At 45.7% G+C, this 24,022-nt stretch overlaps 3 protein-coding genes and 1 long non-coding RNA gene across 12 annotated transcripts in view; 3 read left to right on the forward strand and 1 right to left on the reverse strand.

The window, feature by feature from the left end:
- The first annotated feature begins 42 nt into the window (after positions 1 to 42).
- Positions 43 to 7,435, forward strand: NFE2 (nuclear factor, erythroid 2). Of its 2 annotated transcripts, none has more exons than XM_033866547.2 (3): positions 43 to 237; positions 4,806 to 4,974; positions 6,157 to 7,435. In XM_033866547.2, exons 2-3 carry the CDS (start codon positions 4,861 to 4,863, stop codon positions 7,156 to 7,158), a joined length of 1,116 nt encoding a protein of 371 aa, XP_033722438.1. In that variant the 5' UTR covers positions 43 to 237; positions 4,806 to 4,860; the 3' UTR covers positions 7,159 to 7,435. The 2 variants fall into 2 exon arrangements, with proteins under 2 accessions (XP_033722438.1, XP_004310846.3); XM_004310798.4 differs by lacking the exon at positions 43 to 237 and adding an exon at positions 886 to 4,596.
- Positions 7,436 to 8,581: 1,146 nt separating this feature from the next.
- Positions 8,582 to 10,395, forward strand: LOC141275869 (uncharacterized). Its single transcript, XR_012324369.1, has 2 exons — positions 8,582 to 8,823; positions 9,110 to 10,395. It is a non-coding gene; the product is annotated as an uncharacterized lncRNA (long non-coding RNA).
- Positions 9,529 to 16,013, reverse strand: HNRNPA1 (heterogeneous nuclear ribonucleoprotein A1). Of its 6 annotated transcripts, XR_002178827.3 has the most exons (12): positions 15,876 to 16,013; positions 15,202 to 15,318; positions 14,788 to 14,934; positions 14,431 to 14,641; positions 14,241 to 14,333; positions 14,062 to 14,154; positions 13,733 to 13,807; positions 13,382 to 13,531; positions 12,686 to 12,841; positions 12,350 to 12,415; positions 9,884 to 9,951; positions 9,529 to 9,671 (listed from the first exon to the last, which is right to left on the reverse strand). XR_002178827.3 is itself a non-coding variant. In XM_019947226.3 (11 exons), the coding sequence occupies exons 1-10, from the start codon at positions 15,888 to 15,890 to the stop codon at positions 12,360 to 12,362; spliced, it is 1,113 nt and encodes a 370-aa protein (XP_019802785.1). In that variant the 5' UTR covers positions 15,891 to 16,013; the 3' UTR covers positions 9,529 to 9,671; positions 12,350 to 12,359. The 6 variants fall into 6 exon arrangements, 5 of the variants coding, with proteins under 5 accessions (XP_019802785.1, XP_033722439.1, XP_019802784.1 ...); XM_019947226.3 differs by lacking the exon at positions 9,884 to 9,951; XM_033866548.2 differs by lacking the exon at positions 9,529 to 9,671 and having other exon boundaries at positions 9,782 to 9,951.
- A 538-nt stretch (positions 16,014 to 16,551) lies between these two features.
- CBX5 (chromobox 5) overlaps positions 16,552 to 24,022 on the forward strand; it is a 35,228-nt gene continuing 27,757 nt past the window's right edge. Inside the window, exons 1-3 of one of the 3 annotated variants that reach the window (XM_019947217.3) lie at positions 16,555 to 16,705; positions 20,196 to 20,305; positions 20,606 to 20,707. The gene's annotated coding sequence lies outside the window, so the exon portion shown is untranslated. Of the gene's footprint in view, positions 16,706 to 20,195; positions 20,306 to 20,605; positions 20,708 to 24,022 lie in introns of all 3 variants that reach the window. The other 2 variants (XM_019947219.3, XM_004310793.4) reach the window with 2 other exon arrangements.

Consider the following 24,022-nt stretch of genomic DNA (forward strand, 5'->3'; position numbering starts at 1 on the left):
ACTCAGGCTGAGGGCTTCAGAGAGGAGGCTGGTGTGCCGGCCCCTGAGGTCCCCTCACTCGGGCCCGAGCCTACACACTGGGCGCTCAGCGATGGCCTGGGCGCAGGGCACGGCCCTCCCCGGTTCTCAGAGGTAGCAGGGATCCTCACCCAGAAGGTGTCAGCCCAGGCCCAGCCTCCCCAGAGACAGCACCCGGAGCCACATCTCTCTCCTCACCCTGCTTGGACCCTGCCACAGGTGCCTGAGGGGCAGGGTGGGAGGAGGATTCCAGGGGGACCCAGGGGCAAGCTGGGGAGGTGAAGGAGGCAGCGGGAGAAAATAAGCAACTTGCCGTGCATTCCTCGGAGATCTCAGACCTTTCCAGGCTGCCTCTGGTTCAGGAATTTGACATCTTTGGGAATTTCTCTGGGAGAAGACCTAGATGGCTTTTTGAGCCCTCTGGGATTCTGGGGGTGAAAGGCTATGGATGGGGACCAGACAGTGGTCCCCTGAGGCACGCCTGAGGGGCTGGGGAGTGACACTGAGTAACCCTTCAGCAGGCTGGCTGCCCTGGGGCAGCCAATGGACTCTCAGGTATATGGTACCCTCCTTTCCCCTACTCCGTCCTATCCCACTGCCCTGTCCAGCCATCTGGGAGGTTTGGGGAATGCTAAGGAACCCGAGACAGTGGATGCCTGGATTGCTGGGAGGTGTCGTTGCAGCAGGATGGGCTGCTAGGGGTAGAGGGTGCTGAGTTCTCGCCTCCCTTTGCCCGTTCTCTTCTCTGGGCCTAGGGTAGTAGCTGGAACTGGAAGGGAGAGGAAGGCATCCCACCCCAGCATAGTTTCTTCTGACTGGAAATCTTGGCAGCTTGGGAGGTAGAGGGCTGGGAAACAGTGGAAGAGAAGAGGTCAGGTATCACATCTGCTGGGGCTGAGATTCTCTAGTCACTGGCCCCCGAAGGACTGGAGTTGGGGGGTCTAGTGACCAAGTGACAGGATGGCAGAAACTTGTCCCTCTCTCCCTTGTTCCATGCACCTGTTTGAGTCATGTATGCCCCCAGGAGACTGAACCTTACTGTGATCAAAACTGGCCCCCCACCTACCCCGTTCACTCTCCCTCCGCACGTCTCTCCCCAGCCCCTTTTCCCTCCAGGCTATTTCTTTCTCTCACTTCTGTGTACCTCTCCCTCCTTGGGGATTCTTCCTAACCTTTCTGAATAGGCTGCTCATCTGCCTTACCACACCCCAAGTTTTACTGATCCCTCCCCATCCTTTCCCTGCCTCTATTGACACCTGGAGAGGAGGGGTTGTCTAGTAAGCCTCAGTACACGGTCCCAGACAAACAACAACAACAGCGTCCCAGAGGCGAGCCCTTTCTCTGTCTCTCCCCCTTGTCAAGGTGTTATAGAGCCCTGGGCTGCCGATGAGGCCAAATATCTTCCTTTCCCCAGCCTCCCTCCCCAAATGGCCCTCATTCTGTACCCTGAAACGTAAAGCTCCATGTCATTCTGTGTGTACTCAGGGATTGTGATAAGATCTTTCCGGGTAATGCCATCAGGATGAGAGTAAAGAGGGTGGGTTAGAGTCTCTGGAGATGGTGTCCGTCCTACCTGATGTGCAATGTTGGGGAGCAAGATGTCTGCGTGACCTCAAAGTGTGGGCTAAACTGGAAAGTGGGAACCGTCTGTTGTAAAAGAAAAGGGACACAGGGAGGCATGTTCCACTTTCCCAGTATCTCTCCAGCTTCTGTACCCTCTGTGATGTTCTATTTGATCCAATTCTGACTATACCCTCATACCTCTGGCTGCCAGCCCCCTGGCCCGTCTTCAGGATGGGAGACTCCTAAGACCTGTTGAAGGTAGACTTCCTGACCTTGCCTGTTGTATAGACCACCACCCATCTCTGAGTGTCTAGGAAAAACAGACTACGCCTTTCTGGCCTGGTGCAAACTTGCCACTGCACCAGGGAGCTGGTTGCATTTGAACCTGAGGCTCTCCTTAACTGCCTCTTTCCTAACCTCCCACCTCCCCCAGCAGCCCTTCTGGATTCTCATTTCCCTGTCCCAGGGAGAGGGGAAGATTAAATTCCTGGTCTTTATGAGGAGGGGCTGATATCTAGTCTCAGAGACTAGGGCAGCCTAGAACCCAGCCTTGCCTGGGTCAAGGGTGTGAAGCTAGAAGTCTGGAGATTACTTGCCAGGTGCTCTTCTGCCTTTGCATTCTTTTAAGTCCATATGGTTGGACCAGTTTAGTAGTTTTCAAAGTAGGGTGGGCCTCTGGCATCAAAAACACCAGGCCACTTGTTAAAATGCTGATTGCGCGGTACCTGCGCCTATGAATTCAATTCGATAGGTCCAGGGTGGCTTTCAGAATTCTGTATTTTCACAAGCACCCCAGGTGAAGGCAGGCCACAGTAAAGTTTGTGACTGCCTGAGCCAGATGCAATCTACTGCAAGGAGGTTCTCCAAGTCTGTCCCCATTTAATAGGAGAGTCTGAGTAAGAAGCGATTTGCCCTAGATCATGCATCTGGAAGGCTAGAGAACCTGGTCTCCTGCCTCCTAGGACAGGATCTTTGTACTGCACCTAAGAGTCAGATCCGGGAAACTTGAGGGACAAAATGGGATGTGTGTGTGTGTGTGTGTGTGTGTGAAGGACTGTGAGGCAAGAGTCATCGTCCCTGCCCCCTAAACCCCTTCTCCATTCACTTTGCCTTTGGGCAATTTCCGCCAGAACCTGGGTGGGGGAAGGTGGGGTTCCGGTGTTGAAATGGCATCCTGGACAGACATAAACACCCCACCCTCTGCCCACTTGCCAAGGGCCTGTGCCTATACCAACTCCCAGCTCTGGGGATGGCAATATAACAAGGGTTAGGGTTAGGGTTAGGGTTAGGGGGCAGGGGCTAGGGGAGATCCTCCTTTGAAAGGACAATTTAAAGTTCTCACCAATTTTGTGGTGAGTCAAAGAGTGGATCCCATATTAAATAGCTGTGATAGGCCAACCTTGTGGTGATCTAAGGTCATCCAGTCCTATGCTCTGTCCTTCTATAAGTCTCCCTCACCCACCCAGCCTGCCTGCCCTCACTTACATGGCAAAGGTAGGGTGTGGTGTCTGGCCCTAAGAGATCAGGAGGTCCCTGTCACATCTACTTGAAGTCTCTTGCCGAAGGCAGGGAGAACAGATGAGGGTGAGATGGGTGTCAGGGAATAGGGAGGTGGGATGAGGAGAGAGGTTGACAGAGAGGAGAAGATGAAGGTGGGGTGAGGGGTTACTGAGAATGTTGAGCTATCCAAGCAGAGAGGGACCTCCAAGTTCAACTTGTCTCACTCCCTGGTTTTACAAATGAGGAAACAGAGGCTCAGAGAAATGTGATGGCTTGCCCAACATCATGCTGCTGCCCTGTAGCAGAGCTGCAGCTAGAGCCCAGATCCAAAGAAAGGGGGCTGGAGGGAAGTGTGTATTCAAGCCTCTAAAGAAATATTCCTTAGAAGAGAAAAGAGACTGAGATTCAGAACTTCTCTGGTGGCGCAGTGGCTAAGAATCCACCTGCCAATGCGGGGGACGTGGGTTCGAGCCCTGATCGGGGAAGATCCCACATGCTGCGGAGCACCTAAGCCCGTGAGCCACAACTACTGAAGCCCGTGCGCCTAGAGCCCATGCTCTGCAACAAGAGAAGCCACTGCAGTGAGAAGCCCGTGCACTGCCAATGAAGAGTAGGCCCCGCTCGCTGCAACTAAAGAAAGCCCGTGCGCAGCAACGAAGACCCAGTGCAGCCAAAAATAAATTTAAAAAAAAAAAAAAAGAGTCTGAGATTCCACAGAAAGAGTTGATTGATGTCGACCGCCAATAGAGTCTCGGCGAATGGAGGAGACATGGGAGCAGGATTGGGAAGGCGCCTGGAAGGTGGGATGGGCTAGTGGAGTCGGCAACTCTAGGTACCAGACCTGACTCTGATATTTATCAGCCTGAGTCTCAACTTCTGAATGGAACTTACAGGATCTTTGTGGAAATCAATCTCATAAACGAGTGCTTATAAACCACCAGCTCGGTTCTAGACAAATGCCAAATAAGTCTTTGCTGTGGTTATTATATGACCTCAGGAGAGAAAAGACCCCTGGTTGTGTGGAGTGGGGTATAGCCAGGATGACCCTGTGGGACACAGGGCAGAGGTCCAGTGTCTCCAGAGACCATTCCTCCTCTGCTGCCTGCTGCTGATAAACCTCTTATCTGGCCCAGGCAGGGGAGCCCAGGGCCAGGATAGGAGGAGAGGGCAGGGCTGCTATCAGTCACCAGGCCTGGGCCATATCTTAGAGAAGGGGAGGGGCTGTCTGCTTGGCTCTTCCCACAACACACTCCTTGGGGATCCCCAAGCACTCGCTCTCATCTTGGAAAGAAAAGACTGAGATCCTAAAAGTGAGGGCAGAGGAGGAGAGCAGGAGTGATCCCTGATGTTGCTGCAGGAAACAGGAAAAATAAAAAACACTGGATGATGTGACTTTTGTCCTGGCCAGTGATACAGTTTTGAGGAGTAAGAAGTAGGGGAAAGTGAAGGCATCTTGTCCGAAAAGAAGATAAAAACCTACTGTGCTCCCAAAGGAACTGCCTACAGCCATAGCGGGTGAGATACAGACAACACGGCAGAAAAAGGCTTTCTAGCTTCAGGAGTTTGTCCGATGATGAGTACAGCATGAATGGGGGTGGGGTAGGGCGGGGAATGAGGCATCTCCTTCCCTCAGGTGAAGCTGGAGGGAGCCTCTCCATGGAGGAGGACAAAATTGCTGACCTGTGGCAAGAGAGGCCCTAACTCCTGTTTCTCCTTTGACACAGACTGCTGGGACCATTTGGGCTTTCGGGACCTTGGACCAGGCCCTGGCCCAGTAGGATGCCCCCGTGTCCTCCCCAGCAGAGCAGGAACAGGGTGACACAGTTGCCCACTCTGGAGCTGGGTGAGATGGAATTGACTTGGCAAGAGATCATGTCCATCACTGAGCTGCAGGTGAGTGGGGTTAGGGGGCAGGGGTGGGGGGAGGGAAAAGCAGAGAAACAGGGAGTCTGGCTGGGACTGAGGCCGGGGGCTGGAGCAAGCAGAGCCCAGGGTCTCAAGATGGAAATGTTCCAGGCACTGTGAAAGGAAGGGCTGGAGTCAGAGGGCGATCTGGATGGAAGACCAGAGCGTTGAGGGGGAGGGAGTGTGGATGAGCAGGAGATAGGAGTGGTGGGGAAGGAAGGATCTGATTGGGGGTGTAAGCTCTCTTGGCAGTCACTCTGCTTACGTCTCTCTGCCCCACCTCCTGTCCCGCCTTCCCTTCCTCACCTTCTTCTGTTCTGACCTCCTCCAATCCTGCCCATCTTCTTTCCTCACTTCCTCCCCCTGCCCTCAGCAGCCGGGGCGGGGTGGGGGTGGGGTCCCCTTTCCCTCAGGTAGCAGAGCTGTAGTTCTGACCTTGGGAAGGGGGGTCAGACTATGCCGGGGTCCTCTCCTCCTGCTAGTTGGACAAAGGGGTGTCTGTTGGCCTAACAATGATGCCTTTGTCCCCAGCTGGGCTGGAGCAGGGTGGCTCCCCGATGTGGGTTGGGGGCCCTTTTCCAGCACGTTCTCTCCTCCTCTCTGCACCTGGGCAGGGACAGAGGGACTGAAGGGGAGAGGGCAGAGCTTGTGCCGGCTCCCCAAGGTAACTCTCAGCCCCAGACCTGGCTCTGTGCCCACCCCGTTCTCTTCCCTGCCACCATGCCTGGGCCCTCAGGATCTGCCCTAAGCCCTCTTCCCACACAGCAGCTCCCTCTGCTGGGCACCCAGGGCATGGCCAGGGTCTGAACTTGACCCTTTGACCCTAGATAGTGGCAGCAGGAAAAGGGTTCCGAGGGTCATCCTGGAGACACTCCTTGTCTTCCTGAAGGAAATACAGGGACATGAGCCATTTCAATACAGTAAGCACTTCTCCTGAAGAGGAGGGGATTCCATAATTGTTGCGTGACTTCCCTTCTTGTTTAAGCCACTTTCCTCGTGAACGAACTGTATCACAACTTTGCCAGAAGCTTTCAACGATACTCAGCACCGTTCTCTTCCCTTGTGCTTATCTCACTGGGTCTTTCAGGGGACCCGGCTTGGTTCTGAGAGACAGCTGGTTTCTTCTCTTCCTCAGCCTGTCTCCAAACCTTTTGGTGTCTTTTCTTGCAGGGCCTAAACGCTCCAAGTGAGCCATCCTTCGAGCCGCCAGCCCCATACCCTGGGCCCCCGCCGCCTCCAAGTTACTGCCCCTGTTCAATCCACCCGGAGGCTGGCTTTCCCCTTTCTTCACCACCTTATGAGCTCCCAGCACCCACATCTCATGTCCCAGACCCCCCATACGCCTATGGCAACATGACCGTACCAGCCTCCAAGCCGCTGACCCTCTCGGGCCTGCTCAGTGAGCCCCTCCCAGACCCCTTGGCCCTCCTGGACATTGGGCTGTCAGCGGGGCCATCCAAGCCCCAGGAAGACCCAGAATCCGACTCAGGATTATCCCTCAACTACAGTGACGCTGAATCTCTTGAGCTGGAGGGGACGGAGGCTGGTCGGCGTCGCAGCGAGTACGTAGAGATGTACCCAGTGGAGTACCCCTACTCACTAATGCCCAACTCCTTGGCCCACCCCAACTATGCCTTGCCACCTGCCGAGACCCCCTTAGCCTTAGAGCCCTCCTCGGGCCCCGTGCGGGCCAAGCCCACTGCACGGGGGGAGGCGGGGAGTCGGGATGAGCGTCGAGCCCTGGCCATGAAGATCCCCTTCCCTACGGACAAGATCGTCAACTTGCCAGTAGATGACTTCAACGAGCTGTTGGCACGGTACCCGCTGACGGAGAGCCAGCTGGCACTAGTCCGGGACATCCGAAGGCGGGGCAAGAACAAGGTGGCCGCCCAGAACTGTCGCAAAAGAAAGCTGGAGACCATCGTGCAGCTGGAGCGGGAACTGGAGCGGCTGGGCAGCGAGCGGGAGCGCCTCCTCCGGGCCCGAGGCGAGGCCGACCGGACCCTGGAGGTCATGCGCCAACAGCTGACGGAGCTGTATCGTGACATTTTCCAGCACCTGCGGGATGAGGCAGGCAACAGCTACTCCCCTGAAGAGTATGCATTGCACCAGGCTGCTGATGGCGCCATCTTCCTGGTGCCCCGGGGGACCAAGATGGAGGCCACAGACTGAGCTGGCCGGAGGGTTGGGGCTGGTGATGGAGGTTTCCTTCATTCTCTTCTGATAAAGGTGCTCCCCAACCGTGAGGCCCAGAAGGAGCTGAGTTCTGTAGACCAGGAGGGACCACAGTGGGAAACCTGGCATTTGGAAGGTCCAAGGTGTGTTCAGTGAGGCTTGCCCGGAGGCGAGGACATGAGGGGAGGGCTGGAATCTCTCTTCCGTGATTCCGTTTCCCAGGTCTCCAATCTCTTGTCTGAGCTTTGGTATATAAAGCACTCTACAGAAACAGCTTTCCGCTGTGTCTTCCTTCTCGAGGGAGGGTGATGAAGGGGGTGCCCTCAGAGCTCACTGCCTGCTGGTGGCAGGGAGGTGGTTCTGCTGAGCTTGCTTCTTTCCCCTACGGCTCTGTATGAGGACGTGTGGATACATGACGCTTGGGCCTGAGCAGTGTGATATCTACCACCTTCACTCCCCTTCTCAGAGCCAGGGGCCATGGGTGATTTGTGGAACCACACCTTCTCGGGTGGCCCCCTATTTATAGAGCTGGGATTGTTGCCAGAGCCGAGTAGACCCTCTGTGAGAGGTCCCTGAGTGTTAGGCCACTCCTTTTACAAACTTTGGGGCACTGGAATCCTAGAACGCCCACAGGCCGTTTTCCCCTCCTCATGCCTACTTCTACAGGACTCCCTCAGCCTGGGCCCTGATATGCCAGAGCTCTCTCAGAAGACTGAGTGAGCTGCTCTTGATTGCAATGAGAGAATTTGATTGGACACCCAAGTTTCAAGGGATTTCACACCCAGGTCTGGGTACCAAGTCTGCTCCACAGTGGAGCACAGTATGCATTTCAGTGAAATCTTCCATCTCCCTGGTTACATTAGATAGAAGTTACCCAATACTTGTTTCGGTGCCTCCGCCCCCCTTTCTAGATCCTTGAAGATCTAGGGCCTTTTATTAGTATATTTTTTCTTCGAACACGACTAAGTTTCAGAATTCTTAGCCACATGGATCAAAGTCCAGTCAAACCTCCTCCACACACCTTCATCTCCTTGCTTGGAATTGCGGTGGTTCCCACTCTTCCCAATCACTGAATTATATAAATTACATTTTGCTTCTTTACACTTCTATTCAATTTTACTAGCTCCATTTCAATAGAGAAACCTTACTTCCAAGTTCTGATATTCATTAGTTGAGACAAAAAAGCAGACAGAAGTGATCAAACTGGAATCTTCATGCCTACAGATTCAGGAAAAAAGTGGTCTCTAGGGAATGAAAACTTCCTAATAGATCTGAAGACAGTCCAACCTGTCAACTTTCCAAAAACCTGAACATGTGGGATCAAGTGGTAATGAGATTAGTTGTTCAACTTTTTTTTTTTTTTTTTTTTTTTTTTTTTTTTTTAGTTGTTCAATTTGACTAGTTTGCTTAAGGGATATCAGAATGAAGTTTTTCATTCTAACCAAACTCACAAAGATGGTTAATTCAGAGGCAAATTTAAACATTCATTCATTCAACCAATATTTACTGGGCACCCAATAAGCTGAGGTATCATTCTAGGCACTGGATGGTCAACAGGAGACACTTCCCATGGAGTACACCATAGCAGGCAAGACCCTCGTACACATATTTAACAGTACCTAAGGCCAAAGACGGAAGGGTGGTCACAAGAATTTGAACAAGGTATTAATCTTCCTACAGGTTATTTGCTCATTTAAAAAATAGGGAATTTACTTTTAAGCAAACTGGTAGTCTCAGTTCTATCCCTCCAAACCATTGTTGTATGGACTTCCTTTACCTTCTTACCCTTGGCTCAATATTTTTGAAGCCTGAAATAGACCAATTAAATGTTCATTCACCCAAGATGAGATCCACTATGCCCCTCAGGAACTGAACAGATAAGCACAGTTTCAGAAGAGACTCAAACTCAACAGCTGGCCTTCACTACAACTCCATTTTCCCTTGCCAGGAGAGCTACAAAAAAGACCTGTTCAAGAGGAGCAGTAGCGAACAGCTCACTTCTGGGTCAAGATTTACTCCTGCAGTGAAATTAAACCAGTTTCTCTGATTTCACTAAACCATGGATGCTGATGGGACAAACTTTAAAAAATAGCAATACACAGCATTAAAATCACTTCCAACAAACCCAGTACTTCCTCCATCTGAATTAACACGTGGCTATGCTTGAAACATGTATAATGCAGTTTTCTTTAAACAGCTTACAGTGACTACATGGAAACACTGCTAAGGAATGAGGGTAAAATTCTTCTGGTTTACCATTAACTCCTGCATTTCCCATTCTCAAACTTGACCTAGTAAAGAACATGCACTATCTCAAGTTATTTACCATAAACATCATGAAGACGACATAGAAAACAAGAACTAAAACCAAGTTAAATGCATTTTATTTTTAAAAAGTCCATTCACAAAACTGAATGATTAATTCAAGCTGCGCAGCAGCTAATGACTACTGCATGGCAGTGAAAATGAAGTGCACAGTGGCTCAGATAAAGGTCCTCATAAGGATGGTCCTGCAAAAAAGAAAAAAGCATATACATAAGCAGGTGAAAGATTCTACAACTACATCCATTCTCTTTACTGAGAATCCAATTGCTTTAATAGCTTTTTGCCAGCTACAGTCTGTTAGATAATAGAACAATAGATCTTACTTTTTTTAGTTCTGAGGCACAGCCTGGCATTTTACTTTAGGAATACTAAGCACTGTTACTTTATAAAAACCTACCTTTTAGCCATGAGCTTGAACTGGAATTTTGTTTAAGAGTTGCTAAGCCTGTGGTAGCACACTCCTCCCTAAAAAAGTAAACAGCCTTTAAGAACTAGCTTTTCTCAGAGACAAGGTCCATCTCAGGCTAAGCCCTCCCACCCCCCACTAATGGTCCGCCCACCCTCCCACCAGCATTCTGGGGAAGATTCTAATATATTACTTTGAGCCATTGTTTTAAGTTAATAGGTCAAAAGATAGGAAATATAGAAATTAAAGGGTAAAAATGTATCACTGTAGAAGTAATTAAAGTGCTGACTTCCTTCAGTTGGGAGCCGCCAAGAGTAGGGTGTCAACTTAAGCAATTCATTTCCAGAAAAACCAAGTTCAGCTTAACTGGACTAGTTTTGGCTCAATATATTAAAGAAAATATAAGAGAAAGCTGGATTTTAGAGAGCTATATGGATGTAAGTAAAATCTGTTCTTACCTACCAGCATAGCAATAAAACCTTTTCTCCTGGTTCTGACTGCTAGTCCTAAGAGTCAGGTGTGCCTTACTCTTGTCTGCCTCCTTCCTTGCGATGGTCACTGAAACTTCACTCCCTCCTAGCTTTCATGGAGCGTGCCGTGGCCTGCCCCTGGCTTATCTGTACTCCACATACCACAAGTGTCTACTCTCAGCTGTAGAGTGTCTGACCTCGGAGCCATTCGCGCTATACTTGCTAGCAGTTCCTAGTAGCTGAACATCTCTCCTGGATCTTTAAAGGCATTGTCACGAATCCTGAGGTATCTGCAAACTCCCTCAATAGTTAAGGTTCCACCTGCCATTGCAAACTCAGCCAGTATCAAGCCCATGGAACTATTACCCACACTTTCCCACCCACCTCCACCTCCCACCCAACCCCACCCAACCCCCTCCCCAAACTTCCAAGTAACACACCCATGGGATGGAATACACAGTCCTAGTGATAAACAAATCTCTATTCTACTAAGTACAATGGCACTGAAATTAAGGGTACCAAAGGGAGGGCTCAAAGGAAGCTATGTACAAATAACAATGATTGGATATTAAGTAAACTGTTATAAAGGTTTAGAAGTCATTTTCTATACAACCAACATTTAGAATGTTTGTGTCATCTTGTGCCGTATTTAAAGGAAAACTGCAGTTAGCATGAATTAAAGTAAATAACATGGCTCCTCACCATACCCAATTTTTATCTCCATACAGATAATTACTAGTGTGTCAATCCAGAAACCTATATATACCCACCCAACCGGAACAAAAACTGCAGTTTTCCTTTAATGTAAACCTGTTTTTGTGTTAAGAGTAAATTCCTTACTGATACTGGTCAGTTTAAAAAGGTCTCCCCAAAACTTCTAATTTGTGGATTTATGGGGTGGCATTAGCCAGCATCTGGTTTCTATTCCCTGGCAGAGTTTTGAACTTGAACTGTGATAGAAGCATTCAACATTATCAGGGGTAGTGGGTAGGGAAGGTCCAAAGCTCTGCCAGTCCCAAATCCATACAGTTGTCATTCCATTCAAGAGGGTATTAAATTGTTTATTTATTACACATGATAATGGATGATACACAAGCTTCATTCCCATCTATATCTGGTACCATAATCCAATTTAGATATATTGCATAGGATGTGCCAACAATCATATATTAATAATCAAAAAACTCCATGACTTGGCTTGGGTGACCCTTTTTCACGGTGAACTCCAAGGTCACAACGCAGTAACTGTCAGTTCAACTACACCAAGGTTTCAGAAGACAGTAGCTTCTCCACCAAAGCAGGTTGTAAATAAATTTTGAATGGAACCTGGCATCACCCTGAAGGAATACTAACTTCACACTGTTGGGGTGGTTTACCAAAATGGCTTCAGAGTAGACTAACTTTACACAGCACATTTAAAAAAAAGACACATTTATTCAGCGTCACGATCAGACTATTACATTTAGCAATCAACAGCATGGGTGCAAAAAAAAAAAAAAATCTACATTAAAACCCTTTGTTGGAATGCTTTACACTTTCCACAGAACAGAAACTAAAATAACCTGTTATACAATTAGTCACAAATACAGTCCTCGAGTTTTTTTGCCCATACACATGAGTATTGTCTAAAACATGTCTTCTTTGTAGCAGCTAGGCCCTGCCACCACTGTGCTTGGCTGAGTTCACAAATCTGTTGTAACCTGTAGCTTCCCTGTCACTTCTCTGGCTCTCCTCTCCTGCTAAGCTTTGTTTCCTGTTGAACAATATGGAATAAAGTTGTTAATCTAAACATATTAAGACTCAAGGCTACAATCCAATAGCAAGTTGTTTCCCACAAATTTTGCTGATCTGAATATTAACTTAATATCCACAATTTTACTGTAATTATAATGTTAACTATGTTTCACTGCTCAGCTACATTAGGGTTACTGTGTTCATTATCAATTACAAGAAAATTAAGTGAAAACAAAAAAAGCTGTTCACTTACCTGGCAGTAATCAAAACCTTCTGCCACTGCCATAGCTACTGCTGCTGCTGGAACCACCATAGCCACCTAAGAACAAATTTGTTCCCTTAAGCTTTAGGAGTATGAATAATAACGGTAATACTTTTTATATTTGGGGCTTTCATATTTGTATTATATAAGTTCAAATTCACAAGTTTGGGCTCACATGATTTTCCTAACTGAACTACAAGTTACCAGTCACTTAAAATTTCCTCAAGATTTTAAATTGTCAGTTTTCCTGCACCTGCCCTGCCTAAAGGTCTAATATTTTCCTCAACGGTACTAGTTTAGCCCTCCCATACCACATATACACCATACCTTGGTTTCGGGGTTTGGCAAAGTATTGGCCTCCACCACCATAGGGGCCAGAACTTCTGCCTCCAAAGTTTCCTCCTTTCATGGGTCCAAAATTTGAAGACTGATTGTTGTAACTGCCAAAATCGTTGTAGCTTCCACCACCTCCAAAATTGCTTCCTAAGAATGGAAAAGAGGACCTTTATCTGTTACTCGGGGAAAATGATAAATTCTGGTGTTCAAAGTAAAAAAGTTGCTTGATCTGCCTTGCTCCCAAAACTGGTGGCTCCAATGTTTATCTTTGTATTTTATCCCTCCTGGGCAAGGCATTCAGTTGAATAATCCAATAATTAAAAAAAATTTACCCAACTCACGACGGTATAGCAAATAATATATTCTCTTGCCTTGAAGACCTTTACCCATTCAGGGGCACAGCAAACACATGCTGGATACGTCAACAAAGTGCCTAAGACCCCAAGAGTTAAGACACTAAATCCTGCTAGAATCTAATCTAATTCCAACTGAAGACACGTCCACTATCCACTTATCCATCTATCTATTTGGGAGTGAGGCGGCCCCAGCTTAAAGCTAGGAGGAGGTAGCATTGCAAGCCCGTTAATTAAAAAAGTACCATGCAGCGTAACACACAAAAGCATCAAGTCCCCATACTAAAAGGCTAATCTAGCTATTGCGCCAGTACTTGGATCACTGGATACCTACCACTACCACCGCCAAAGCCGCCTCCGCCTCCTCCGTTGTTATAGCTGTCACTCCCGCCATAGCCACTGCCCTGGTTTCCATAACCCTGTCCACCACTTCCATAGCCTCTGCTTCCTCCAGAGTAACCAGGGCCGCCTCCTCCATAACCACCTACAAGAATACAATTCTTCTCAATAAGACAAAAGTATTCAACAGTCATTCTGTGATAGCATGACAGCTAAAGGCCTGCTCACAACATGCTATTAGGTCAGAATTGAGCTTATCATGCACTAGACTTTTAATCTCTATTAGCCTATTCTAAAGGTTGCCAAAACTTTTAATCTGTGGTTCCTTAAATAAAACAAAACTTACCATCATTACCGAATCCATTATAGCCATCCCCACTGCCACCATATCCACCACCACCGCGGCTGCCACCAAAGCCACCTGGAGAAAAGCAGAATTAAAACAAACAAACAAAAACCAGGTTTGAAGTATGTGGATCGCATACAAGTCACCCCCTTCTAAGTCTAAATTTTAGGAAGCGTTAAATCAGTAAATTATTTCCGTATGCAAGACTAACTACCGGTTAGTGAGAAGCCAGACCTACATCTGGATTAAAATGTAACTTCGGATAAGACATCTGGGGGTAATTATAATTTTACCATTAACTCTCATTAGTAAACTATAACCACACAAACCTCGACCGCTGAAGTTTCCTCCACGACCAAAGTTGTCATTCCCACCAAAACCACCTCCACGACCACCACCAAAGTTTCCAGAACCACTTCGACCTGAAGAGACGAGTTTTAATTGTTAGGCTGTACAAATTGGAATTGCTCAAAATTATGTTTAAGGTTTAATTAAGTAACAAACTGACCTCTTTGGCTGGATGAAGCACTAGCCATCTCTTGCTTAGATAGGGCTTTCCTTACTTCACAGTTGTGGCCATTCACAGTGTGGTATTTCTGAACTGAAAAAATTTGGAGATAAAGAAAACACCAACACAGCATTTAGAATACAGCATGGATTTCAAAACCCTTAGCAAATGCCAGCCACCCGATACTTACTGACAATCTTGTCTACAGAGTCATGATCATCAAAGGTTACAAAAGCAAAGCCTCTCTTTTTGCCACTGCCTCGGTCAGTCATGATTTCAATCACTTCAATTTTCCCATACTGTTCAAAATAATCTCTTAGATGATGTTCTTCAGTGTCTTCTTTAATGCCACCAACAAAAATCTTTTTCACAGTTAAGTGGGCACCAGGTCTTTGAGAATCCTAACACGAAAAAAATTAAGTTAACTTATATTAACAAAACCTATCCCCAAGTTAAGAATTTTAAGTTTGTTACACCCCTAAATGTTAAGTCCCCCTAGTGGCACACTTCCAAATGACTAAAGGAAGGGGGGGGGAAGATCACTTACTTCTCTTGAGACGGCCCTCTTTGGTTCCACAACTCTTCCATCCACCTTGTGTGGCCTTGCATTCATGGCCGCATCCACCTCCTCCACAGTGGCATATGTGACAAACCCGAAGCCTCTGGAGCGTTTGGTGTTTGGATCCCTCATTACCTTTAATGTTTAATACGTGGTAAGCCCCCAGAAGCTATTGCCTTTTCTACCTTAAGTAAGGCAGTAGGAGACTTTATACCAACCCTTTGTCTGAAGCCCTTCAATTTCCCACTAACCATCTAAAGCTAATCAATTGGGAGCTTTTTAATCAGTTAAAGCCACACCTTACTTGAAACTATAATCCCATTAACATTCAGACGGTAATACAGCAAGCTAAGCCAAAGAAATCAACGAGTTCTACGGTCCTTTGTCTCTTTCAAGTCTTACCACACAATCTGTGAGCGTTCCCCACTGCTCAAAATGGCTCCTCAGACTCTCATCGGTTGTTTCAAAGCTCAAACCTCCGATGAAGAGCTTCCGCAGCTGTTCGGGCTCTTTGGGTGACTATGAGTAGGGGGAAAAAAAGCGGTAAGTGGGGCTATAACGCGAAACACCTTCCAGCTACAAGAACCAAAACTAAAACTAGATGGCAACGTACGAAACACTTTATTGTTCCTTCTGGTCGCAGCAAGCCACGTGCTTCTCCGCACTGGGGTAGGTTTGTTGGGTGCTGGGTGGGCCGGGAGGCGCCGAGCGCATGCGTCCCTCACTCCCTTCGACGCACGCGCAACAAAAGGACTAGGAGGGAGGAGTACATCGCCAATATCGACTATAAATGCTCTTTAAGAAAGTCGCCCACTGAGACAAGGTAAAAAAACATATTGAATGTACTTAAGAGTTTTGCAAGGTGGACCGAGCCTGCGTGATAGCTAAGGGTTGCAGGACGGCAGCCTCATGGCGAAGAGGACAAAATGGCGACCTCAACTTAGGGAGGGGTAGGCCCTGGCAGAGACCGAAGAACTGCTGAACCGGCTGGGGCAAGCAGCCAAACCAGGCCGAACCCTACTGAACTCAGGAAGGCGCGAAAAAGAAAATTTAGGTGGAGAGAGCGTCCTACTCACCTCTGACTTAGACATAACGGCAGTGGAGGGTGGGGGGGAGACGTCAACGATGCTTACTCGGCGGCGTCCACGAGCAGAAAGAAGTAAGCTACCGAACGTATCTGCCAGCCTACCTTCGGCCTCGCTCTTTTATCCCGCCTCCTCGCTTTCAGCATTGGTAGACTCCGCCCCTGAGTAGCTCTGATTGGATATTTGAAATTGCTCCCCCCCTACTATTGGTCTCTGGTACTGCAGTGCTGTGTAACGTCATCCGTTTGGGCGTTCTACGCAGTCTCCACCCCTCGGGGGGGGGGTCTATGGGTGCCCGAGTAATATTATTAACTAGTCTGATAGGCTAGTCAACCAATCATTCATGTTTGAATGCACTTAGGTTATTTAGGTAACTTTTTAATTCTCTACGTTACGAATTTTACGTTCAGCTCATCTGTCAAACCATGATTGATACTATGAATCAGAAAAGTAGTTAGCATGTAACAATTTTTTTTTTTTGGCAGCGACTGCCTGCTGAGCGCATGTGTAGTAAAATGGCGAGTTTACGCAGGCGCGTTAAGAAGTTCCGCCTGGCGCTTGGAACACGTGAAATGGCGGGCAGGAGACAGCTGCGAACCTAAGGCGCCTGCGTAGTGGCGGGAGTTGGGCCCCTTTTTGCGCAGGCGTAATGGGCGGGGAAAGGGTCCAGTCCCAGGATTGGTCGCGCAGGCGCAGGGAAGGATCCGTTTTGGCGGGCGGTTGGCGTTACGCAGAACGCGGCGGCAGCGGCGGCCTGTGGTCCGGCCTCACCACCGAGGAACAGGGGAGACGTTAGCGTGAGTGATCGGTCTCGATCCCGGGTAAGTGGCGGACAGTCTTGCCTACGCATACGAGGTCTTGAACCGACTCCAGTTGGCCCCGTTATTGTGTGAAATGAATGGACCGCGGGGTGGGGGCTCGTGAAGGGGGAGCGGTGGGTCCACCCAACCAATGGAAGAACAGGGGCGGGATGTTTTATTCCCGTAGTTTCTGTGGAGCTTTGCAGCCGAAGAGTTTGACTGGCGAGTGAATAGGCCAATTGGATCCTCCTTTAGCAGCCGACTGACCGGTCCTTGGGCCATCGGTATGTGGGAGGCGGGCTTTCTCTTCCTGAGCAGCGGCTCACTGAGCCAATGAGCACGAAGCGCGCGGTAGGTTGGGCTCCTCCAAGAGGCAGCGGTTTGACTCCAATGGGGGATGCGGCAGTCGGGCGGTTAAATGGATGGACCAAATCTGGAGCCAGTAGGCGGACAGCTTACGGAAAGCGCTCGGTCTGGCCGTCCAATCAGCGCTCCAAAAGAGGGAGGTCTTAGATTTGGGGATGCAAGGATGGGGAGTCACTGCCTGCGATGGCGCGAGGGGGTGGGTATTTTATTCACAATGACTTGAACGAAGCCTTTGGGTCTCTAGGCCACACACTTCTCTGGTAGGGAACCTGTAAGTTTGCTCCTATAGTTCTCGAGTTTGGCTTTATTTCCCCATGTAGGTACATCCCACCATCCAGCAATGTTTAGGTTTTGCGGGGGGGGCAACAAGGGAGGTCTTTTGACTTTGAGAACTCGCTTCTTTAGGAAGACGGACTTGAAATGTTACAGCGAATAGGATAAATCTCTTTGTATTGTTGTGGAAAGGTACCGAAGAAAAATCAACATAATTGTAATAATGCATATTTTCACGGACAAAGAGATTTGTAAATCCACAGAAAAAGTTTTGGAAAGCTACATACCAAAGCGTGTTACCTCTAGGGATACAGTGGGATGGAGACAGGTCCGATTTCCAATGTTTAAATCTTTTCAGGGATAATAATTTGTGATTCAAGTTAAATTTAAAAGCCAATTGTTTTTGTGTTTTCAGTTATAAGCAAGTACTTCTCAACACCTCCTTACACCTCAAAAAAGTTCTATTTTTCAGTTAAGAACTAAGGTGATCCTCTGTTTAAAAATACAAATTTAAAAAAGGTAGCTTTTTTTGAGTACTTAGTATTGATACCTGCTAGGCATTATGCTAAATGCTTTGCAAGTATTGTCCATGTCCCCAGTGCCTTTATCTTAGGCTCTTCTCTGTGGAACTTTTCTCTCCATATATATCTCTTTCTTTACACCATTACAGATCTCCTAAGCCCTTTCTGCTGTTCTATTGAGGATATCTGGATTTGGATAAAAAGGAAGTTGCTTAAGGAGGATGATACTTAGGGTGTTGGAGACAGGAGGACACATTCATCACCTGGGTTATATTTTTGCCTTTTGATTATATTTCCTTCAAAGTATTTTATATGCAGTTCATATCTTGTTAGTAATGCCCATTCGTATCAGTCGAGTGTATTTTAGTAAAACAAATTTTCATTGCATATTGGCTATATCAGAGTCTATACTGTACTAATATTTACTGATTTATTTAGTGTCAAGGGAAAAATGTTTAAATACTGTAATAAGTTCAAATACATATGAAGTTCTCTTATGAGTAGAGACCTTTCTGACATTGTACAAAAGGAAGATGATTTTAGATGAGCTTATCGTGAACCAGAGGAGAGATTTTCGTGTTCTCTGGCACTTGCAAAAGGAAAACCTATTTTGTATTTGCTTCTAAACTATTCGTAGGTATGCTAATAATGCAGCTACTTAGTTTATAAGAACTAAAGTGAAATAGATTAAGGGTATCTGTCCCTAATTTATTTAGGTCTGAAAGGAATACAATCTTGATCTACTACAGGGTTTCTCAAGCTCAGCACTATTGATATTTTGAGCCTGATAAATGCATCTCACCTCCCCCCACACCGCCACTTGTGACAATCAAAATGTCACCAAATGTCCTGGGAGGGAGGGGTGCAAAATCTCCACTTGAAAACCATTGACTGAAATGACAGATGGTAGAGTTGATTATCTTGACAAAATCTTTTATTTTGCCAATTGGAATTTAGAGGGAGAAGATGGGTGAAGTGTTCAGGAAGTGTCCTTTGGTAAATGGATCACTAAATCCTCATGATTATGTCTTCAGATATAGCATGATCATTGTTTGATTGGATAAAAGGAAAATTTCATTAAGGTTTTTACCATTTCTTGCAGTTTGAACGTTGATTACATCTTGTGTTTGTTTGGCTTCCTAAAATAATGGCAAATATGTTTTTGAAGAAGGTAGACTTTGCTTCAGGTGCTTATTACATTCTCATTTGACTTAATCCTGTTTCCTTTAAAGTTTCATTATGCAAATAAATGTGCAAAGCACTCTGACATTTTCTTTTTTTTAATAAAATTTATTTTATTTATTTATTTTTGGCTGTGTTGGGTCTTTGTTGCTGCACGTGGGCTTTCTGTAGTTGCGGTGAGCGGAGGCTACTCTTCCGTTGCAGTGCGTGGGCTTCTCATTGTGGGGGCTTTTCTTGTCGCGGAGCATGAGCTCTAGGCACGCAGGCTTCAGTAGTTGTGGCTCATGGGCTTTAGAGCACAGGCTCAGTAGTTGTGGCGCACGGGCTTAGTTGCTCTGGGCATGTGGGATCTTCCCGGACCAGGGATTGAACGCATGTCCCCTGCATAGGCAGGCGGATTCTCAACCACTGCGCCACCAGGGAAGCCCCTCTCTGACATTTTCTCATCTATAGTACTCTATTTCATTTTCTTAAAAACACAGGTCGATTTCTGCTGATCTGATTTTTCAGCTGTGTAGAGACTTGTACACTGGGGGAAAAGAAATACTGACTGAAAAATAGGTAACCAAATCATGCCACCCTAGATTACTCCGAGTAGATTCATCTCATTTCCAGCCCCACCTACTTGGCTGTAATCAGTGACCCCTTATTTGATGTTTTTAATGGTATATTTTAATCTGAAAAATTTCAGGACTTGAAGCTAGACTTTTTGGTTTACTGTGGTGTGCAAATAAAAGTTGTTTGTTTTATTGTAACTTCCCTTACAGTGTCACAGTTAATAGGTCTGATAAACATTTCTTTCTGGTGGGTAATTTTTCATTGAAATTCTGAGACTATCACATTGAAAATCCTAAGTTTAGACTTATTTCTTGCCTTTGGAGAACTTGGTTTGGTTGTTAATTTGTTCCTCTCTGTTAACAATATAAAATGCTGAGCCTTTGTTACAAAAATTAAATTTCAGGCACTTGCACTTAGAATTTAGAAGCATCTTATTGCATCCAAACATGAAATATTATTCACTAAAAGGGAAAATAACACATCTTCGCTGGTCTGTCTGAAATACAGTAAGTAGAAAGCTTCTGTCTGGGCAGGAGGTGAGCAAGATGATAACTGGGGAAAGAGAAAGAAAGAACATACCTCTGAAGTGACTGGATTTTTATATTATCTAGGGAAGTTCTGGTGATTTTCACTGCCCTTGACAGTACCTCTGGAAAAGAGAGAAAGGTATCCAGGGTACAAAGGTTTCCAAGGAAGACTACTATTTTTTGCTTTTATCAAGGTATTTTATTTTACCATATAGCATGATTTATATATCTTATTGAAATAGCCCATTTAACATCCCCTGGTAAAGCATTTTTTCTTGTCCTTTTACTTGGTCTATTTTGATTTCCGTTTACCTTATGTGAAACTGGGCCTAAATGCTCTGGATGTTGATTTAAAAAGCAATAAATTACAGTGTGAGATATCACAACTGACTTAGTATGGCTGATATTTACACATTGTTATCTATGAACTTGGACTCTGGGCAGTTGTCTTTTTTTCCCTGACATAAACTTTGATTTTCCTTCCCTCCTTGTAGAGGATGGCTTTAGCTGATCATCGTACTAATGGGAAGGAGTCCAGGTCATCCTGAGAAGAGTTGGCTTGTGCAGAGTCCAGGACGCAGATTTGTTGGATTTCTGTAAGCCACTCGAAGCCACGTGTTCTTTTCTGATGACAACTTTACACTTGTGTTGGCAGAACACCCACAGTGACAACTGTTGCCCATGTTTAGTCTGTTCGGGAGCTCTACCAGATAGCATGTTTGGGGGAAGACCTACACTGTTCTTGTTGGAAGCTGTGTAAATATTAGATCTTTCTGAATTTATCTTCTCAGATCTGCCATAATTTTAGATAAATTGCATCCTGAGATTGCCTCAACTTACCCTTTGAAATGAAAGATTAAAGGGTTTAGGCATTCTTTGGGTCATTTAAAGCACAATTCTTTTTGTATCAGTAATTGGTTTTATATATGTCTGGTTTATGATTTTTAAAATTTTATTTCCCCTGTGTCCTGGTTTCCTGTGGCTGCAATTACCACAAACCTGGTGGCTTCAAACAACAGGAATTTATTCTCTCACAATTCTGGAGGCCAGAAGTCTGCAATCAAGGTGTTGAGCCCATTCCGGAGGCCCTAGGGGAGAGTCCCTTTCTTGCCTTTCCAGCCTCTGGTGGTTGTCAGTTTTCTTTGGCTTATGGCCTCATCTCTCCCTGCTCTGTCTTCATGTTGCCTTCTCTGCGTGTCTGTCTCAGAACTCCTGCCTCTCTTAAAAAGATACGTGTGATTGCACTTAAGGCCCACTGATAATCCAGGATAAATTTCTCCTTTCACATCTTTAAATCACATCTTTTGCCATGTAAAGTAATAGTCACAGGTTTGAGGGATTAGGTCATGGATAACTTTTGGAGGGCCATCATTCAGACTGTTATACCCTGGTTCTCTAACTCCTATCCAAATAAATTTTACCTAATTCAAAAAGGAAAGGTTATTTTTAAAAATGAGGGGCAGCTGGGGGGCGGGGGAAGGCTCAGGAGACCCAAGTGAGCCAATTGCCCTCTTCAGTCCTTAGTTTCTTTTTTTTTCTTTTTTTTCCTTTTTTTGGCTGTGTTGGGTCTTTGTTGCTGCACATGGGCTTTCTCTAGTTGTGAGCGGGGGCTACTCTGTTGCGGTGCGTGGGCTTCTCATTGCGGTGGCTTCTCGTTCCGGTGTGCAGGCTTCAGTACTTGTGGCTCGCAGGCTCTAGAGCGCAGGCTCAGTAGTTGTGGCGCATGGGCTTAGACGCTCTGTGGCATGTGGGATCTTCCCGGACCAGGGCTCAAACCCGAGTCCCCTGCATTGGCAGGTGGATTCTTAACCACTGTGCCACCAGGGAAGTCCCAGTCCTTAGTTTCTTATATGGAAGAAATTGGATAGGTGAGAACTAATAGCCTTCTGGACCTAGGACTTTTATGAAGTGACTCCTAAATTGTCTTGGAGTTTATTTTTGAAGTTAATTTTAAATGCAAATCAAGAACTCATTCTTATATTTTGGGCCAATGTAGTCCACTGGTGGTTTTGCCTAGGACTTGAGGGACAGAAGACTTCGTTGGCTGCTTGTCAACTTCTCAGGATGTTAACACAGGATGACAAACTGTACTTGTTAATTGTGTGTGATTTTCTAAAAAGAATGTAATGGACTAGCTGGGCCACTTTTCACTCTTTCTAATGAGGCTGTGGACTGTGTAGTCTGGATTTCCTATCCAGTAAGAATAGTTCATCAAATTTAAACACTTACAATCAATTATACCTCAATTTAAAATTATTTTTAAAGAGAGGGGAGTAAGCAGAATTTTAAGAAAAGAAAATAGCACTGACAGATTTTTCTAACTGAAAATAGGTCATGGACCTAGTTTTAAAATTTTTCACATGCAGTCCTTTTTTTTTTTTTAAACCAATTGGCATGCCGGATCTTAGTTTCCTGACCAGGGATCGAACCCGTGCCCCCTGCAGTGGAAGTGCGGATTCTTAACCACTGGACCACCAGGGAAGTCCCAACATGCAGTCTTATTCTTCAGACTTACTAAGTGCCTGTTCCATTGTGTTTCATTGCTAGGAAGGACACCAGAAAGCATAGGATTGAGATGGTGTCACTGAAAGGACTACTTTAAGATCAAGTTTCATAACACACTCATTATTTATTTCTTCCATGGAGAGGAGGAATCAAATTGAATTCAAGTATTTCTCTGATTGTAATCTACAATTCTTAGAATAAAGCAAGTTCATATCTGAGCCAGCAGGCATAATTATGTTGGAATAAAATGCCCTCTGCTAAAGAGATCAGCCAATAGGCTGGGAAATCTATCTTAAGTTTGGTTTCTGAGGCAAATCCTTGTGCCGTGTTTCTCATCCCTAAATTAGTAAAACTCACTTACTACCTCACAGGGAGTTGTGGAGGGTAATATACTGCTAATTTGTTCAGTATTTCACAATAAATTATGTCTAGGAATCTGATGAAACATAGGCAAACCTCATATGTGTAGTTAGAGACAAGCATAGGTGAAACTTACAGATAGTAAGCAAATTCATTAAAGTTATTTTTAACATCCAACATTTTACCTTCTGTTTCCTGTATATTCTCGAGTGTTTTCTTGTTCTTTTTCCGTAATAGACATGAGGTAGGTAGGGCAAATAGCTAACACTAGGTTAGATGATAAAAGGATCAACTCATCAAGAGGACACAATAAAAAAAAAAAAAGAGGACACAATAATTCTACACAACTAATAATAAGTGTCAAAGTACAAGAAAGAAAAAAACAATAGAACTAAATAATAGACATCTGCAATTATGCTGGAGACTTCAACACCCTCTTTTAATTAAAAAAACAATAGAACGGAAATAGTAGATATCTGCAATTATATTGAAGATTTCAACACTCCTTTTCAGTAATTAATAGAACAAGTAGACAGAAAGTCAGTACGGAATAGACTTGAACAACACTATCAACCAGGCTGATGTAATTGACATTCATAGGATATTCCATCCAACAGTAGCAGAATACACATTTTTTTTCAAGTGCACGGGAACATTTACCAAGACAGACCATCTTCTGTCATAAAACAAATCTCAAAATTAAAAGGATTTGATCATACAAGTATGTTTTCTGGCCATAATGGAATTAAATTAGAAATCAGTAACTGAAAGACATCTGGAAGATCCCCAGATATTTGAACTAAACACACTTCTAAGTAAACCATGGATCAAAGAAGAGATCACACACAGAAAATTAGAAAATACTTTGAACTGAATAAAAATGATAACGTCAAAAAAAAATGATAACATCAAAATTTGTGGATATAGCCAAGGCAGTGCTTAGATGAAAATTTATAGTATTAAATGCTTTAATTAAAAAGGCAGAAAGATCTAGAGTCTGTTTCTATCTTAAGAACCTAGAAAAAGAAGGGATAAGAGTGATGGTG

Source organism: Tursiops truncatus, chromosome 11, assembly GCF_011762595.2.
Source record: "Tursiops truncatus isolate mTurTru1 chromosome 11, mTurTru1.mat.Y, whole genome shotgun sequence".
In the NCBI taxonomy this organism is placed as follows: domain Eukaryota; kingdom Metazoa; phylum Chordata; class Mammalia; order Artiodactyla; family Delphinidae; genus Tursiops; species Tursiops truncatus.